Source organism: Haliotis rufescens, unplaced genomic scaffold (genome assembly GCF_023055435.1).
Source record: "Haliotis rufescens isolate VD_foot unplaced genomic scaffold, xgHalRufe1.0.p SCAF_11, whole genome shotgun sequence".
Lineage (NCBI taxonomy): Eukaryota > Metazoa > Mollusca > Gastropoda > Lepetellida > Haliotidae > Haliotis > Haliotis rufescens.
In genome coordinates, this window is record NW_025963791.1 from 5,762,906 (window position 1) to 5,783,839 (window position 20,934).

Consider the following 20,934-nt stretch of genomic DNA (forward strand, 5'->3'; position numbering starts at 1 on the left):
TAGACATTTGCTTTACATGTGGACAATTGTTTTACATGTGGACAACTGCTTACATATGGACAATTGTTTTATATGTGGACAACTGCTTACATATGGGCAATTGCCTTACATGATGACAATTGCTTCACATGTGGACAATTGTTTAACATGTTGACAAGTGCTCTACATATGGACAATTGCTTACATATAGACAATTGCTATATGTGTGGACAAATGCTTTACATGTAGACATTTGCTTTACATGTGGACAATTGTTTTACATGTGGACAACTGCTTACATATGGACAATTGTTTTACATGTGGACAATTGCTTACATATAGACAATTGCTATATGTGTGGACAATTGCTTTACATGTAGACATTTGCTTTACCTGTGGACAATTGCTTTACATGTGGACAATTGCTATACATGTGGACAATTGCTATACATGTGGACAATTGCTTTATATGCAGACATTTGCTTTACATGTGGACAAATGCTTTACATGTGGACAAATGCTTTACATGTGGACAATTGCTTTATATGTAGACATTTGCTTTACATGCAGACAATTGCTATACATGTGGACAATTGCTTTACGTGTTGACAATTGCTATACATGTGGACAATTGCTTTATATGTGGACAATTGCTTTACATGTGGACAATTGCTTTACATGTAGACAATTGCTATACATGTGGACAATTGCTTTATATGCAGACATTTGCTTTACCTGTGGACAATTGCTATGCATGTGGACAATTGCTATGCTTACATATGGACAATTGCTTTACATGTTGACAATTACTATACATGTGGACAATTGCTTTACATGTGGACAATTGCTATACATGTGGAGAATTGCTTTACCTGTGGAGAATTGCTATGCATGTGGACATTTGCTATGTGTGTAGAATTGTTATGCACAATAGTCAAATGCTACACATATGAACATCTGAAACACCCATGGAATGAGTATGGTTTTATGCCGCTTTTGGCAACATTAACCACTAGGCTACCCCACCGCCCCGAAACACAGAAAATTTATATACCTTTGGACAATTAATACACACATGAACAGCAGCCATGCAATAACTACAGACAATTGATACACATATATATTTGGCATACTTCATTGCACATATGGACAATTGCTGCATACATAATCAGCTGGTTTTAATTACTGCAGACACAGCAGTTTCCTGTAACAATATCACATGGCTTATCGTGTAGCTCGAACACTTCCTGTCAGCACTCTCCAGGTTACAAGACAGTGCCTGTAGGCGTGTTACTCTGGCACAGCAAGCAATAGGACAACACATCATGAGCTCTTGTAGCTACGTATTGGAAGGAACTACAAATATTCTGTTCACATGAACACGAAGAAATAACTTCTTACGAGCAGGAGGGACTGACCAATTGATATTTGGTTAGATGGGGCTAGGATCTAAAAAATATATAATAATTTGAAAGAAAGTACTTGAGAAAAATCATATGGCTTCAGGTTTATTGGATGCCCTGAAATAAAATATAATCTCTTTTGTATGTCTTGATGCAGTGATTTAAAAAATATTTTTACTCTAACAAAAAACATCTCTTCCCCCATACCACAAATTAACTAGTCAGTCTCCAACTGATGAAGAGATAGTATGACTGAACAACTTCCTTTGTACAATGGTAGAGATGGATCTCTACTGGAACACATTTGTTAGTTAGTAGATGATCCCCCATACTATCTTGTCATCAGCTACATATCCAACGATTAAATGCCACTCAGAAATCCCAAATAGTAGATATCACAAATATCAGACAGGTCAGAAACTAGAAACTAGCTCTTCTAAAAATAACAACGATGGATTTTCAAACATGCATCTCACTTTGTCATGATCGATGATAATTCATTTTAGCTACCTCCTCATAAAACTGTACATGGATAATTGAGGCAGTAACACACAGAATAAACAATAATTCTGACTGAGAAATCCTACTCCACAGCATAAAATCATGTTAATAAATTCATATTTCATTTGAAAATGACATCTATATTGAGTGTGAAATAATTTTCACTCAAGATGCATTATTTCATAAATTCCTTGTGTTTTCAAAGAATCTATAACTAATTATGACTCAATCATAACCTTCTCATCAAAGTCACAATTCAAGTAACTCCAATATATTTTGAAGCATAATACACTCTGTTATATTACTGCATTCCAAAACAGGACAAAATCAATATTAAATTATTGATCTTTACAAACAGGTCATGTTAGTGTGAACTGGACCACAGGGTAGGATATATTTTACATACTTTCACTCAAAATATTCGAATCATTTTTAATGAGTCATACTTCAAGCTAATGATTTAATATCAGTCAGAGACTAATGTAAAGTCAATTGCTTCATTATTTCATAACATGTTTCAATCAACAGAATTATTGTTTGTGAGCAATACATGACTCTCAATTGTGTTTCTGACTCTCAAACAATATGCAGTGAGTAATCATGACTCCCATTCTTCAGATGAAATCCTTGTTTAGGCCAGTGTAGTTTAGTGAATAATGGATCATACCAGTGCATTTTAGTTTTGCCTTGATACCAGTGTATTTTCATGTCACATGATCATACCAGTGTATTTTAGTGTAAACTGGATCATGCCAGCCTTTTTAGCGTAAACTGGATCCTGCCAGTGTATGCTAGTGTGCAGAATGTGCATCACATGCTGCCTTCTGTCAGCTGTCTTCCAAGAGCAGGTCATGGTGGATATGTTTCAGCTTGTGAGTGAGTGGATGGGTGGGTGGGTTTGAGTGAGTGAGTGAGTGAGTGAGTGAGTGAGTGAGTGAGTGAGTGAGTGAGTGAGTGAGTGAGTGAGTGAGTGAGTGAGTGAGTGAGTGAGCTCAGTGGAGCTCAGAAGGACTTCACTCCTGTCATCTTGCGAACCTGCTCATAACTCAGCCAGAACACCAAGGACCAGGGAGCCTGTAATCAAAATATCTCTAGTAGCATCACCTCCTATTGAGTGAGTGAGCATTATTTACGCCACTTCAGTAATATTCCAGTAATATCAAGCCAGGGTACTCCAAAAATGGGCTTCACACTCTCCACCGACGTGGGAACTCGAACTGTGGTCTTTGGCATGACGAGTCAACACTTTAACAACTAGGCTTCCCCCAGTCCTTCCTCACATTGAGACTAAAGCATATCATTTACCTGTGATACATAAAACATATACACAAAGGATACTTTTGTCTATTTCTATTGACATGATCTATATATATATATACCAAACACCGAATTATTGCACAAGTTTGATCCAATATGGTTAAAATTGAAAGGAAGTATATTAGTTCAGCCAATCTGGTGATAGTTTATTTAACACAAATGTTGGATTAGTGAGTTGGGTTAATGCTCCTACAAAAGACAGTATAAGTGGGAGGAAAGCCCAAAGTGACAAAGGTCTAAGACGTTTTCCACTTTGGTGAAACCACCGAGCACAGATTTGGTGCTGACAAACCAAGCATGAATTTGGGTTTCAAACACATAATCAGCACATTCTGGCAAGAACAATGGATGCAACTCTGCACATCAAATGGCTGTTCCTTAGACTGAATGTGGCCTCCTGAGACAAAGTCCAGATGCACTGAGGCTGGTAATGGTAGCGACAGTCTCTTTTACATGACCCATTACAACAAAGGGATGATGGATTCTATAGATAAGAAGCAGCACATAGGGTGCTGGCCAAATGGCACAATGTACACCCTAATGCAGCCATCCATGCTGAGAGATAGTGCCCAAATAGTCGCAACCAACATACATAGTCCCAGGTAGCTCCGCACACCATCACCAGCAACTGCAGATGTGCCTGAGCATCACTCCCACAGGATTGTAGAGGCAGGACATTGTTCGACGGGACACTCAGTAGGTTTGCTAAAACCCAAGTTCCAGGCTTCTTCTGTATCATGAGCAACAAACCAGTAGATGTCAGATGGAGCCATTTCTCTCTTCTCAGTTACTCTATCAGCAGACTGGGCAGAAGATGTCTGGCAGAAATGGGGAGTAAGCTTCAAACAAAGGAAGCACCATGTGGCAATATCTGCACTGAGAGTGTAGGCCTTGAGATCTTTACCATTTGACAATATCTGTGGCCTTCTGTAGGTGATCTTTTGGCTTCCTGATGTTGGTCATAACTATCCATGGATTCCAATTTGAATGTAATCACCAGAACATACATGTTGAGCTGTGGGAAAGTTGCCTCCAGCCTAGTTATGTTTACAAGACCAGAAAGAGCCAAGAACAGAATCCTTGGATTGAAAAGGTCACTGCCTCTGCCACTCCTTTCTTGAGAAACTCCACAAGGGGTGGAGAAGACCAATCCATCATTCAATGGTACCAACGAGCACCAAAACGAAGAAATGGTAACCCATGAAACTGAATGAAAGGACCTAAAGCACTAAGGATTATACTTTTACGTAAGTTTTTTGGGGTATAGGGATGAACAATTCATAAACTCTACATTTTACTATGTACATATATTTACTAGTATTTCACATACAGTTATCTTAAGGATATCAACATGTCTACACTTACCATTCTTGCCCAAATAGGCAGCAGTCCTTTATATAAAGCAAAGAATCCTTCCTGAGATACAGTCTTTATTACACAGTCAACTGACCCTTTGTACACCAGACCTCTGAAACAATGAAAAAGTCAACTGACCCTTCGTACACCAGACCTCTGAAACAATGATACAGTCAACTGACACTTCGTACACCAGACCTCTGAAACAATAAAACAGTCAACTGACACTTTGTACCTCTGAAACAATAACACAGTCAACTGATACTTTGTACACCAGACCTCCGAAACAATAAAACAGTCAACTGACCTTTCGTACACCAGACCTCTGATACAATGAAACAGTCAACTGACCCTTCGTATACCAGACCTCTGAAACAATAAAAGTCAACTGATACCAGACCTCCGAAACAATGAAACAGTCAACTTACATTTTGTACACCAGACCTCTGAAACAATGAAACAATGAAACAGTCAACTGACATTTTGTACACCAGACCTCTGAAACAATGAAACAGTCAACTGACATTTTGTACACCAGACCTCTGAAACAATGAAACAGTCAACTGACCCTTTGTACACCAGACCTCCGAAACAATGATACAGTCAACTGACCCTTTGTACACCAGACCTCTGAAACAATAAAACAGTCAACTGACACTTTGTACCCAGACCTCTGAAACAATGAGACAGTCAACTGACACTTCGTACACCAGACCACTGAAACAATGAAACAGTCAACTGACCCTTTGTACACCAGACCTCTGAAACAATGATACAGTCAACTGACCCTTTGTACACCAGACCTCCGAAACAATGATACAGTCAACTGACCCTTTGTACACCAGACCTCTGAAACAATAAAACAGTCAACTGACCCTTTGTACCCAGACCTCTGAAACAATGAGACAGTCAACTGACACTTCGTACACCAGACCTCTGAAACAATGAAACAGTCAACTGACCCTTTGTACACCAGACCTCTGAAACAATGATACAGTCAACTGACCCTTTGTACACCAGACCTCTGAAACAATGAGACAGTCAACAGACCCTTCGTACACCAGACCTCTTAAACAATAAAACAGTCAAATGACCCTTTGTACACCAGACCTCTGAAACAATGAGACAGTCAACTGACATTTTGTACACCAGACCTCTGAAATAATGAAACAGTCAAGTGACCCTTTGTACACCAGACCTCTGAAACAGTGAGACAGTCAACTGACATTTTGTACACCAGACCTCTGAAACAATGAAACAGTCAACTGACCCTTTGTACACCAGACCTCTGAAACAATGAGACAGTCAACAGACCCTTCGTACACCAGACCTCTTAAACAATAAAACAGTCAAATGACCCTTTGTACACCAGACCTCTGAAACAATGAGACAGTCAACTGACATTTTGTACACCAGACCTCTGAAATAATGAAACAGTCAAGTGACCCTTTGTACACCAGACCTCTGAAACAGTGAGACAGTCAACTGACATTTTGTACACCAGACCTCTGAAACAATGAAACAGTCAACTGACCCTTTGTACACCAGACCTCTGAAACAATGAAACAGTCAACTAACACTTCAGTCCTCTGAAACAATGAGACAGTCAACTGACCCTTTGTACACTAGACCTCTGAAACAATGATACAGTCAACTGACCCTTTGTACACCAGACCTCTGAAACAATGAGACAGTCAACTGATCCTTTTTACACCAGACCTCTGAAACAATGAGACAGTCAACTGACCCTTTGTACACCAGACCTCTGAAACAATAAAACAGTCAACTGACACTTCCTACCTCTGAAACAATGAAACAGTCAACTGACACTTCGTACCTCTGAAACAATAAAACAGTCAACTGACACTTCGTACCTCTGAAACAATGAGACAGTCAACTGACACTTCGTACCTCTGAAACAATAAAACAGTCAACTGACACTTCGTACCTCTGAAACAATAAAACAGTCAACTGACACTTCGTACCTCTGAAACAATGAGACAGTCAACTGACCCTTTGTAAACCAGATCTTAGAAACAATAATTTTCAATGTATTTTCTATTTTTTTAACATTTTGCAACACATTTTTGGTAATGACCTCTGGGTGGATACCGGTATTCATCTGATGTGCTCAAAATTAAAACCATATTTCCTTGTAAAGAAGGAGCTAATATGAACATCTACTAAACATTTGAAAGCATGATGCATGATTTGAAGGTTTTGAGTTTGGCACAGTCAATTGAACTGCAGCTGTGGCCAATTTAAATTGAAAGACACACAATGTTGTTGTTTTCTCAGAAAGGGGGCATCAAACATTTTGTTCATTCTGGACATCCAGCATGCTCAACAAACAGTTTATTGTTTTCATGACAACCTGAGACAAAATGGCTCTGTCCCCCTACCCCAGAATATGGTTGGTCCCTCAGCAGACCAGCTACAGACTTACCTGCCATTCTCTGTGGGCTGGTTCATAACTCGTGACTTCACAACATCAGCTGGCGTACCCACCAGTGCTGCTACAACCCCCGAACATGCACTGTGTACGAAGAAGCAACATCCCATGTACTAAATCATAACTAGTTCTGATTGACCCAAATAGTATAACTGTCACAAGTATGGAGTAACAACACAATTGCCTTTGGATAGTAACAGAAAGTTTATTCCAAAATACATTTACAAGCTGCCCCAATAGGATAATTACTCCTCATATTGACCCTCAACTAAGTAAACAAATGGCAACTTTTCTAAAATAAATTTCATGAATAATACAAACATTTTGTTTTTGAAAGGTAAGAATGCATTTATTCTTTTCTATTTTCCTTTATTTTATCCATGAAGGTGTATGGTTATATAAACAGGGATAAAACTGAAATTTCAAGTATTCTTTCATGTTTTTCTTCATGATCTTTCTTTAAAACACTTAAACTTTTCAGCATAGTTACACGCGGATTAATTTGTATCTATTTATCCAAGTTACATTTACACAGGTATAAGTTTTGTTGTCTTTTTAGCTTTAGTGTAGCTAGCTAACTGACAGTCTAGCTACCTTGCTAGCGTATGCGTCATATAGTTGTCCTCAAGGCTTGTGTGAGCAAGGATCTTGTGTTTGGCAGTGTCGTATGTTGCAAGATCTGAGATCAAAATCACATTGATACATATCACACATGGTAACCTGAAAATATCAAACAACTAAAACGAACGGTGTATTTGACTTAAAACTGTGACCCTGCTGATTTTGGTGTCATCTTATCCCAGAAGCATGAATCAATGTGAGTGATATCAATCACTGGTTTGTCTGATCCAAGCCTGATCACTTACAAGTATATATTCTCCTTGATGATAAAAATGGAACAGAACAAAATCAGCATGGTGTTTTGTTTCAAATTTCAAATTGGACTGTACACTCGAATTGCAAGATCCATACTTCTATTTATATACATATATAATATATAGGACGGTGGTGTTTATTCAATCACTTTTCTACAAAATGGTCATAATCTCTCAAATAAAACTGAGAATAATATATTTCATTCATAAGGTTTGCAAGTGTAGTGAACTGAAATTCATATCTATTTACTTACAACTGACAAATAGCATTGTAATGATTCATCACAAGTTGACCTTATGATATGATTCAAGCGTTGTATTATGAGTTTAAGTATTGATGTGAGGTGAAATGGGTATTAACATTTCATTCCAGGTAATTCCACTTATGTAGTGATGTCCACACACTTGTGTGTGGCTGCATGTACTAGGTCTAGGTCATGAGATACCATGCCACAGATTAACATGGATTCTACACTCAGGCACTCCGACTTAGAGCCATCCAGTCCTTGTTTTATGCCCTTAATGACGAGAGCCAAGGAAACAACAAGTACCATTTTTAAAGGACTTTTGGTCCCTCCACTATCCAGACAGATGGTTTATCAACAAGACCACAGAGGCGGTCGTATTGACTTCTAGGGGATTAATGATTGAATACATGTTGCCGAATGCAGTAGTCAACAATATTCCAGCTGTATCACAGCAGCCTGTAAATAATCGAGACTGGGCCACAAGAAACAGTGATTGAAGGTATAATCCATTCTTACTGTCAACATGCATATCACACATGGAGAAAATATGTTGTAAAAGCCCTGTTGACAATGAAGTGGTTTTATGATAGTGAAGTTCAATATCTAGCGTGCAACTGACCTCCCATGTTGACAAGTGCTGCCCTCTGTACATTGGGTATCCAGCCCCGCCACAGTCCTCGAACTCCGCTCTCCTTCAAGATCTGACGAAATGCCTGACCTGCATTTTTCACTCTGCCAAAGGTAAAAGGACAAAGTTAGAAGGAAGTTTTTAAAGTGTAACTGGAGGACGAAATACTGCAACATAATATCTTTTCAGTAACTTTCTGTCAATACTTATTCAACTTCCCTTTGCCCTTCCCAAAATCTATTCCATCTTGAATTATTATCCGATGTTTGACCTTCGCCACACAAACCAGCGATAGCCTCCAAGTCCGGCTGTCAAGTGGCCTCTCAATTAGTTCCTGATTGTAGTTTCATGAAAGTGTTCATTAGATAGAACGGAAATATTTTTCCTCCACACACAGAGATAAACATATTGTGTTTTCAAAACAGAGCTAGTCTACCTGTTAATTAACCAGAAACCAGTTGAACAAACGAACATAAGATAAAAACAAGTTTAATTCTAAATTCATGTCAGTCATCCTCACACATTCAACACATTGATATTATCAGTCAGCTCCATATACCATCCATATGATATTATCAGTCAGCTCCATATACCATCCATATGATGTAATCAGTCAACTCCATATACCATCCATATGATATTATCAGTCAACTCCATATACCATCAATATGATATTATGAGCCAACTCCATATACCATCCATGATATTATGAGCCAACTCCAAATACCATCCATGATATTATGAGCCAACTCCATATACCATCCATATGATATTATCAGTCAACTCCATATACCATCCATATGATATTATGAGCCAACTCCATATACCATCCATATGATATTATCAGCCAACTCCATAAACCATCTATATGATATTATCAGCCAACTCCATATACCATCCATATGATATTAGCAGTCAACTCCATATACCATCCATGATATTATGAGCCAACTCCAAATACCATCCATGATATTATGAGCCAACTCCATATACCATCCATATGATATTATCAGTCAACTCCATATACCATCCATATGATATTATGAGCCAACTCCATATACCATCCATATGATATTATCAGCCAACTCCATAAACCATCTATATGATATTATCAGCCAACTCCATATACCATCCATATGATATTAGCAGTCAACTCCATATACCATCCATATGATATTATCAGTCAACTCCATATACCATCCATATGTTATCAGCTACCAGCACATTGAGATCACCAGTCACCATCTACCTGGATTGTTTGCCTACCTAACTGGATTGCTTGCCTGAATACCTGATTGTTTGCCTACCTACCTGGATTGCTTGCCTGAATACCTGATTGTTTGCCTACCTACCTGGATTGCTTGCCTGAATACCTGATTGTTTGCCTACCTACCTGGATTGCTTGCCTGAATACCTGATTGTTTGCCTACCTACCTGGATTGCTTGCCTGAATACCTGATTGTTTGCCTACCTACCTGGATTGCTTGCCTGAATACCTGATTGTTTGCCTACCTACCTGGATTGTTTGCCCACTTACCTGGATTGTTTGCCCACTCACCTGGACTGTTTGCCCACTCACCTGGACTGTTTGCCCACCTACCTGGATTGTTTGCCCACCTACCTGAATTGTTTGCCCACCTACCTGCACTGTCTACCTGGTACCTGGGTTATTTGCCCACTCACCTCGGCGGCTTGCCTTCCAATTTGCGTTTGCCCTCCATCTGCATCTGTACCTTGATTAGATCAGTTGGACTGGCCACAAACTGACCTGCAGCACCAGCGATCACCCCAGCCAGCGATGCTTTCCTGAAGCCAAGGGTTAACAGTTGATGGGTAGTTAATGTAATACAGCTAAATACTGCCTCTAATGTTTACGCAGACAACGAGAGTCACTGAGTGAGTTAATATTGTTTCACACAACAAAGGTCAAACTTCCACCTGAGGGACTGACCATTGATGTTCTGGAGGGGGTGGGACGATGGGGGCACCTGGTATTTTGTATATAGACTAGACATTTTTTTCAGTTACAGCTGCAAAAGAAGCGGTTTTTTTAAATTAATAGTATGAGCCTTAATATTCATAATACAAAAAACTTTGCAAAACATGTAATTTCTTTGGCAGACATTCTTTTCTTTTTTAACAGTCTGAATCTTTTCAAGCTTTTTCTGGGTCAATTTTTTTTAAAAACATCCCACTAATCTGTATGTGATTTTGAAACATATAACAGTAAAGAGGTTTGGGAGAATCTGCAAACCCAACAGGCATTTCACAGTGACATAAAGAGGGAAGTGCATGTTAATGAATGAGGGAGAGTGTTGAAAACTGAATTAGAAACATCTACAAACTATTGAAAGTACAAATGAAACATTTCTCATCTACACATATTCCAAGGTACTGCTTTATAAATATCTCCAAAGGCAACTTACATACTTTTTATATAAAGATTAGTAATTATGTATACATGATACAGTCTGAGTAAGCAAGGATTTGGTTGGTTGGTTTGTTGTTTAACGCCGCACTCAGCAATATTCTAGCTACCGGTATATGATGGCGGTCTATAAATAATCCAGACAATCCAGTGATTAATATCATGCACATCTATCCACGTAATTAGGATCGATGCGAGCATCAACCAAGTCAGCGAGCCTGACCACCCAATCCCTTTTGTCGCCTTTTACGACAAGCATAATCGCCTTTTACGACAAGCATGGGTTGCTGAAGACCTATTCTACCCAAAACTTAACACATTTATTGTCCTGTTGTGCCATCAGGCTTCCTACCAAAAATTACAATGCCACAGTGCCATAAGGGTTTCTACCGAAAACTTACCACACTGACAAAGTGCCATCAGGGTTTTTACCAAAAACTTTGTCTCGGAGGATTTCATAGAATGTCATTCTGCATCCCGTATACACTGTAATCAAACATAGGGTACATGCTTCTACTCCCAAGACTAGGAACTCAAAGTACAACAGTCAGCCCTTTCACAATCATATTAGAATCAACACAAACTGGACCAAATGATCATCAATCATGGGACACAACCTTATTTTCCAATCCCAAGTTTCAAAAACACGACAATCAGCATGAGTGAGTGAGTTTGGTTTTACTCCGCTTTTAGCAATATTCCAGCAATATCACAGCGGGCGACACCAGAAATGGGCTTCACACATTGTACCCATGTCGGGATTCGAACTCGGCATGGTGATAAGAATATTAAATTCATTACACATTGAATTGGATGAATATTTACCAGGACAACCTGATTTAGTGACTGACTGACTGACTGATGTTGCATTCAGCTGGCCAGGTGGTTCAGATGCCATGCAAATATGACATCAACCATTAGCATTAGGCTGTCATAATACGTCTATCTCACAGGTGTTTCAGTGCACTTTGACAAAGTTTTTTTACCGAACCAAATGAGACCGATAACTTTCTGTATTCACAATGTCAAGAAACATTACATGTGCCATTGAGTATCTGTTGCTATAAAATTGTAACATTTGAAATCGTCTTTAATAACCACAACAACACCAGCAAATCCAACCTGATAGACACATACCTATATGTCTGTAGAGAGCAGGGGTAACACCTTGCCACAGTTTACGGACACCTTCTTCTTTCACTGGCAAACAAAACAAAACCAACTTCAAATGTCTGGTGCAAGTGCAATGAGCATGATGAATGTGCAAACTGAAGCCTCAGATGCAGATATGTGACAAAAAAATAATTCTCAAGACTGAATTCAGAAAACATAAAACACCAACGCCAGACAAGTCTCATTTATCTGCCAAAACAGATATTCCAATGGGCGTAAAGCGCAAAATAGCAGCAAAATTTATGTTTGAATCACTGAAAATCAGTGGTGACATCAAGTGTTCTCAAAAATGTTTAATGTCAAATTGCAAAAGTGACAGTTGTATATAAAGGCTCTTGTAAGTTTAAAGCTGCAAGTTACAATGGACCTAGGGCACATGGCCTTTCCTTGAGCTGAAGATTCATACAGTATGTGTCTGCCCCCAAAATCATCATTGATGAAGGCATCCTAATTGCTTACCAATACCAGCAGCTGTTGCCAACATGCCCCGATGGGCCGGAGGTCGACCTTGGTCAGTTTGGAAAGCCATCTCCCCCTGGATCTGGAGTCGGGTCTTGGTCAGGTCGAGTGGGTAGGTCACTGAAAACATGCAGGGTGAGTGAATTGAGTCTAATTCCGATGATGTTGGAATACTTTCTCTTTTGGACCCTTTGTTGGCCCTCGTTGTTATGATGCTGTTGCTAAGGAAGTAAAGGCCTGATTGGATAAAAATCATGATTGCTGCATTTGGGTGAGAACCTTGAATGTTCGACCTTTTTACTCTCCACTTATACTCCGTTCACATGCACAACATTTACTCACGTAAATAATTTTGCACATGTGTAACTGAACATATGTGTGTATATGTAAATTTACTATGCGTTTACATGACAATAGGTGTGTAAATAAGGTATGTAAATGGTGTGAGGAACACATATTCATCAGTCTGTTCACGACGTTCAACATGAAAAGCTTGTTTTCCAATCAAAGTCGATTGGAAAGAGAGTTACTTTACAGAAATCTTCACATGAAGCAATGTGTGCAAAATTTTGACTCCTTGAAATCCAAGGAAAACACTATCTGCCCAGCTCTGGATGCCTGTATGATAGTTGGTATGGCTCTATACTGAATAGCGTCAGAATACAGAACTGTTGCCAATTTGTTTGGTGTTGGCTAATCAACACATACATTTATTAGATCACCCTCTGACGTTGGCATGACAACTTGTACATACAGAGCACATTTGCATTTCCATTTGCACCAGCTCCAGACATGATGCAAATCTGCTCAAGTGTAAATATACACATGAGTAAACACGTTCACGTAACAAGTGTACTCACGTGTGTATATTTACACACATATGCAAATATACACACATGTATAGAGGTGCATATGAACGCGGTATATTAGTAGTCCTGCAGTTAGACCATTCCTAGTGTTTCAGATAAGACATTATCCTGTTAATGCATAGCATGCTGTTTGTAACATATACTATACTATAGATTACTTCAGTGATGAAAAATAAACAGTTATGTTTCACATGTCCATAAAATCACATAATGTATAACTCAAGCTATTAATGGGTCTCAGTGTGTTCCTAGTAAACATTTCTTTAATGTGAATTTCAGCTCACCATTATTGTTTTAAACATTGTTTTAAGTGCACAAGGAAACTCCAATGAACTATGGCTAAAGGAGTGTGTTACAGTACTTTGGACAGTGAGTGAGTGAGTTTTAACAGTATTCCAGTTATATCGCGGCGTGTCAGCTTAATGTGGAAGGAAAGCCTGAAGTGATGCAGGTCTCAGACGTTTACCACTTCGGTGAAACCCACGAGCCTGAGTATGGTGCTGACAAACCTAGAAACAGAATCGGGGCAAAATTTGAACCCACAATCATAGGTTTCTGGCGTGCCCAAGGGACGCAACTCTGCACAGCGAATCGTGGCGCCTTAGACGACTGGGACACCCGTGCCCCCACTTTGGACATTGCTTGGCCAGGGCTTCAGATGATTGTATGAGTCATTTGAGTGCTTACTTGCATGTTATCATTCACATAGTTGATAGTTTTCTTTGAGTATTCAATATATAGTTAATCACTAGGGTCCAATGGGGAGATCTTTGTAAGAAATTCTACTTAAAATTCAATTTCAGGTGACTTAATCTGTATCTGTTCATCATGTGCTGCCCCAAATCAGTAACATGTAATGTATGCATAAGCGATATTCATGACAGTCACAATAAGCAGGATGCAGTGCCATTTAGCAACATCCACCATGGTGTTGTTATGCTTTTATTATTTTCATATTTTTCATTCATATTTGTATGTGAACAAACAGTCTGGCAAGCTGACATGATGTTCAGTCAGGCAAGTAAAACATGAATAACATTATCAATTTGGTAGAATGGTAATTCAAAATTGCAATTAAAAGAGCATTATCTTTTTTAATAATCTACTAATTTTTAAAACAAATTAGACGCAGTCACTGAACATCATCATTTGAGGTTTAACACTGTTACCATGGTTACTACCATCGTTGTAATACATATTGATAATTATTATCATGCTAATCATTCATGTGTTCCTTTTTTCAATTTATTAAATACAATTGTTTCAGACCTTCACCTGTCACTTACCATCACCTTGCTACTATACTCAGCTGCATGCACATAATTAACAAAGCTGCAGAGCTCCAGATAAGCTGCGTATCTGCGTAAAATACGCATCAGAAATGCAGAAATATGCAGTAAAATAATATCCACGCGTATCAAATACGCAACAAACATTACAGATACGCTACAAAAATAAAACTTGTGTGTATCATCAAAATATTGTGAAGTAACCCTGCGTATTCGATTGGCAAATCAGCAACTTATTTTGAAATTATAAACGGGCATTCCATCAACCTTGCCAAACTCTACAATTACGGTTACATCATGATCATTTGCCATCACACTTTCTTGTGGAAGTATTGTGGTATTTTGGAGTCCTATAAAGCTCTCGAACCCACACAACACAAGTTTGCAGGGACCAGATGAATAGTGTTTTAAAATATTTGAGTTAAATATCCACATGTGTAAAAACTAGTGGGTAGCAGAAATTTGAATACCCAGATAGAATCACTGAAACCCAGTGATTTTAAAATGCATGGGTAAAATACCCACAACACCAAAAGCTTATCTGGAGCTCTGACGCTGTATGTCAACAAACCCACCAGGAAGGAACAATCAGCTGATCCCAAAGCTTCTGAAGGCCATTAAGTGGATTATTATTATAACTCAGAACAGACATGGTCATCCCTGATCTAACGCTGCATCAGGAAACATATATTTCAGGACAATACATGCACATGTATATATATCATGGCAACAGAGCATGGATGCATGGCAACATCATTATTCCTATTGCTAAATCTGACACCGATGTTCACAATCCTCTGTCAGACAGGGTTATCTCTCTTATTTCTGTACCCTGTAATATTTATTGTGACATTTTAAATGCGAGATTGGATGAGTGTTGCGAAAGAAATAATATTTTAGCTGAGGAGGAAAACGGCTTCAGAAAAAAGGAGCTGTTTGGATCACCTCTACAGCATTTGTACAATAATCAAAACTCAAAAACAATAAAAATTGTCAACTTTTTGCTGTTTTATTGACATGAAAAAGGCGTTCGATAACGTAAACAAAGATTGTTTATGGTTTGAAATATTTAAAAAATGGCATAATTGGAATAATGTTTGAAGCTGTTAAAAGTTTATACAGCAATGTGAAGTGCGCTGTGAGAGTAAATGGTTTGCTTTCACCCTGGTTTAAGGCCCCACAGGGACTAAAGCAAGGATGCCTTGTCTCTCCATTATTGTTCTCTATTTACATCAACGACCTGGTGGCCAAAATAAAAAGCATAAATTGTGGTATTATGTTATCATGGTTATATGCTGATGATATTTTATTATTGGCGCCCACAGAGGATAAACGTAATCAGCTTGCTGACGGGGTTAACCTCTTTGGTCATGTGGACAAGGCGTCCGACCTCGGATCAGAAGGTCCGTGGTTCGAATCCCATCACGGGACTCGGACATTTTATGGCCGCTACATTGGTGCCCAGCATGGGGCTGAGCACGTTCATATCAAATTTGAACAAAATAAGCCTCAGTACCCTATTATGCAGCCCTGGACGTGCCTTCTGTTGACGAGGGAGTATGTAGCAGGACGTGGAGTCATCCCTCAGATGACTTCCTTACCTTGTCAGCTTGGACGGGGTTAACCTCTTTGGTCATGTGGACAAGGCGTCCAACCTCGGATCAGAAGGTCCCTGGTTCGAATCCCATAATAGGACTCGGAAATTTTATGGCCGCTACAAACGCAATGTGTGAATGTATGCCAGATTTCTTAAACTTATCTTCAACAGAGAAATTTATTACATTACTCAGATGTGAACAGGGTTATTAAGTAAACATTTGTAAACTAACTGATCAAATGTTCCAAAGGCACTGTGTGTGTAAGGGGGGGGATGTGGGGGTATGGTGTGTGTGTGTGTGTTCGTGCGTAAGTGTGCCTCTGTGTGTCTAATTGTTTGTATATGATTGCGTGCGTGCATGACTGCATAAGTAATTTGGTGTGTGTGTGTGCGGGCGCCTGCATGTGTGTATATTCAATGAATCCATAACTTAATCTTAACTTTAAACATTGTGTTGGTGTATGTCTTAATCTATCTTATCCGGATCATGACATTATGCATATGATTTCATGTCTAGTGTCTCGTAGCCCATACCTTGTCAGATGTTATATTTTATTGTTTGTGTACGTGTTTTAGTATGAAGTGTATATAACATGTGACACTATAATAAACATTATTCTCTCTCTCTCAGATTGGACTGGCTTGGTCAGCGCACCTAGTGAAAGGGAGACAAGTTAACTAGATCGCCCCTTGACAAGCTGCCCTCAGGTCACCCACCTTTAGACCATAATTCAAGTCAAACATGGATTAAGTAGACATGTTAATTAGTTAACAAGCAGCATGCTGGATCCACTGGCTGAACTGCATGCACCACTGCCAATCTCATTAAAATCAGTTCTAAGTTCTTGCTGCTGCTGTACAAAGATCTGAGGACATCCCATTACGGGTCATGTCAGAACGACCTTTCGCGAACTTTGACCGACCACTGAAATGACTAACAAGAAGTTGACATCAGCTAATTAGAAAGCAGCTTTCTTGAGTTTTACGGCACTTGTTTCAACCTGGCGACTTCCATTTCAGACTACGTTTGAAAAATATGTTGGACACAGTTCTCAATTAAAATTTTGAAAACTGAACAAACGAACATTCCGGAATGTCTAATATATGGCTGAGATCGTATGGCAGTGCTTCCCAAATATTGTGCAACTACGCCTACTCTGTTCAAATGTTTATCCCACGGAAGCAAGACATAGACGATAATTTTGACGGAATCAGTCATACGGACTGTAACTGTCTTTCGAATACACCATGTTAATGTTTTTGAGTTGCATGATTAGAAAACATATTCCGACAGCGACGCTTTGATTGGTCTGATGAAAGGTCGTTCTGACGTGAACCGTAAAGGGATGTTCACAGATCTTTGTTTAGCGATAGCGAGAACTAAGATCTGATTTTAATGAGATTGGCACCTCAGCTTGCATTACACGGTACTGAGTGAAAACGTTCAAAAGTTCAATCAACAAGTGAGTGAACATATTAATCATTTAGTCCAATTTGGGCTACAAAAGGGATTACAGACAAGAAAAAGTATTCCACCATGGAAAATGTGCAGGTTGATTTACAGTTTATTCTGAATTCTGAGACGGATCAGCACTTGGTTTTTGACGGAAACAAGTAAGACCAGAGCCAAACTTCCATTCAACCAAACACAAAAGATGACTTTGTCATGAACCACAATTATATGTCTCTGAGCAGTGGGATCCCGCCACAAATCATCTCGAGGGGTGCATCCAAATATGTTAAAATTCATTGAGATACTGCAGGTTGAGCAAGATAATACAACGACCACAATCCACATGATCCAGGTAGTTTGATGCCACCCAAGAAGAAGAAGAAGAAGAAGAAGTACTGAAACCAGCGGCCTCACAAGCAGGGAGTCACTGTTAATGGTACCCAAACAGAATGTTAGTCGTATAAGCTTCTAACAGACATAAATTGTCATTTTAATTTTTACACAATGTCAAGATCAAAGGTCGTTTCACACACTCAGCAATGTATGCAATGTTATTTTTGTAGGATTAACAGAAACAGCAACACTCTCAAATTGTCCGTTTCCCTTTGTGTCAGTACAGCTGCCAAGCATTACAAGTCAGCCAATAAAAACATTTGTCACGCATCATTGTGCCCTTGCGCCAGTAACTTTAGGCCACGTCCATGAATAGTTTTGTTTGGGAAATCTGATTACAGAGCATGTGATTTCAACACTTTTACTTGGACATATTTTTCTCTCTTGGCAATTGACTTAACTCTGTGACAACTGATATTCGCAACCGAATCACAATCAATTTTTTTCATGTTACTTGCCCTTAAAGGATGTCAGCTAGTATGGCTTTGTTCACCGCACTACTCTAGCTGTTAGGAATCAGGAGTGTATCAAGACATCGTTTAAGTCTATCTATCGCTAAGACCATGTAATCAAATACGCAAGAACATTACAGATACGCTACAAAAATAAAACTTGTGTGTATCATCAAAATATTGTGAAGTAACCCTGCGTATTCGATTGGCAAATCAGCAACTTATTTTGAAATTATAAACAGGCATTCAGTCAACCTTGCCAAACTCAACAATGACAGTTACATTATGATCATTTGCCATCACACTTTCTTGTGGAAGTATCGTGGTATTTTGGAGTCCTATAAAGCTCTCGAACCCACACAACACCAGTTCGCAGGGACTAGATGAATAGTGTTTTTAAATATTTAACTTAAATACCCACATGTGTAAAACTAGTGGGTAACAGAAATTTGAATACCCAGATAGAATTACTGATACCCAGTGATTTTAAAATGCATGGGTAACACCAAAAGCTTATCTGGAGCTCAGATTAAATATAATATATTTGAAAAATACCTATATTTATAGAAAAAGTTAAATACTCAGCACACAGATCAGCAGATATTTAAAGGAAAATGACAAAATTATTAAAACAAAAAAATTCTGAATGCGAAATTGCATCACAAGATTCATATTTCTATTGATTTGACAATGACAAACAAATAATTGCATACCCTCTGATGTGTTTTCAACACTCATGACAGGGAACAAGACGTATCACTATCATGTGTGTGAAGGTTAATGCCTCATGCAGCAATAATGCTGCTTCATGACGAAGGTCGGCAAATAATCCAGTCTGAACCAAACAATCCAGTGATAGACATCATGAGCATTGTTCCATGCACAGGGGCCAAGATGACATGAAATCAACCAGGTTACCAAGCCTGATCACCCGATTCATTTAGTCGCACCTTAAGACAAGCATATAGGTTTCTGGAGGATTAATGTTCTTATCCCATAAATTGTGGTTCCCTGGCAATGCTTGGTCTAATCCACGACCTAAACTCTTCAGTCCCTCTTTTAAAAAACTGCAGCTAATTGTGATAATATATCGACACAGAAATTTACTGCAGGCCATAAGGAACCATACAAATTTAAAACTATGCGCCAGACACAAGATCTACCTGCCACGGGCCTAAGGGCAAGCGCTTATTTCGAACACTGGTCATATACATGTCTTATTTATAGTAGTGGGTTCGAATCCCAGTTTGCCCCATTTATATTATGTTTCTAAGTTTGTCAGCACCATAACTGTGCTCATGGGTTTCACAAAAGTCGTAAAGTCTGAGACCTGCATCACTTCGGGCTTTCCTCCAACATTACTGGTATACTGTTAAAAGCGTTGTCAAACCCAATTAACTCACTCACATTTTTAGCCTATAATCCTTGAACAAAATTCAATTTAAATGCTAATAAAATGAATACAAAAAAAACTCAATAAATCTACCTGACATGAGAATGCAAACGAAAACTACGGTAAATACTGTGAGACAATATATATATATATATATAATAAAATAATAAAGTCCACGTTAGTCCATCATCTTCTTTATATCAGTTTCATACATAGTACTTTCGCTGTCTCATGACAGCTCTTCAGTGTAACTGACAATGACACTGAAGAGCTGTCATGAGACAGCGAAAGTACTATGTATGAAACTGATATAAAGAAGATGATGGACTAACGTGGACTTTATTATTTTATTATATATTACATGTACACCGAGTGAACATTTACCTCATTTTTGTATATATATATTCTGTACAATCCCTAATGTCCAAATGTTGCACGAACCGTGCAGAGTCTTTCTGAAGCAAACTAGTTCAGAAATTTGTACTTTTATACGTGACATTGGTCACCTCCTACAGTCTTACCCGACTCTGCGACAACTGCAGCAACAGCAGAGAGGCTGTACTTGAAGACAAATGTCTCTCGGGGTCGACTGTTTCCGACTGTCTTGGAGCTCTTCATGATTTTTAATGGATGTTTACACTTCAGATATTGTCAACCAAAACACGTGTC

The 20,934-nt window shown here is 38.8% G+C and overlaps 1 protein-coding gene across 1 annotated transcript; it reads right to left on the minus strand.

Moving 5' to 3' along the window:
• Positions 1–559: 559 nt before the first annotated feature.
• On the minus strand, positions 560–20,930 carry LOC124134297 (mitochondrial uncoupling protein 4-like). Its single transcript, XM_046499035.2, has 10 exons — positions 20,787–20,930; positions 12,820–12,939; positions 12,325–12,387; positions 11,589–11,673; positions 10,443–10,565; positions 8,751–8,863; positions 7,603–7,687; positions 7,003–7,092; positions 4,566–4,668; positions 560–2,957 (listed from the first exon to the last, which is right to left on the minus strand). Exons 1-10 carry the CDS (start codon positions 20,881–20,883, stop codon positions 2,886–2,888), a joined length of 951 nt encoding a protein of 316 aa, XP_046354991.1. The 5' UTR covers positions 20,884–20,930; the 3' UTR covers positions 560–2,885.
• Positions 20,931–20,934: the final 4 nt, after the last annotated feature.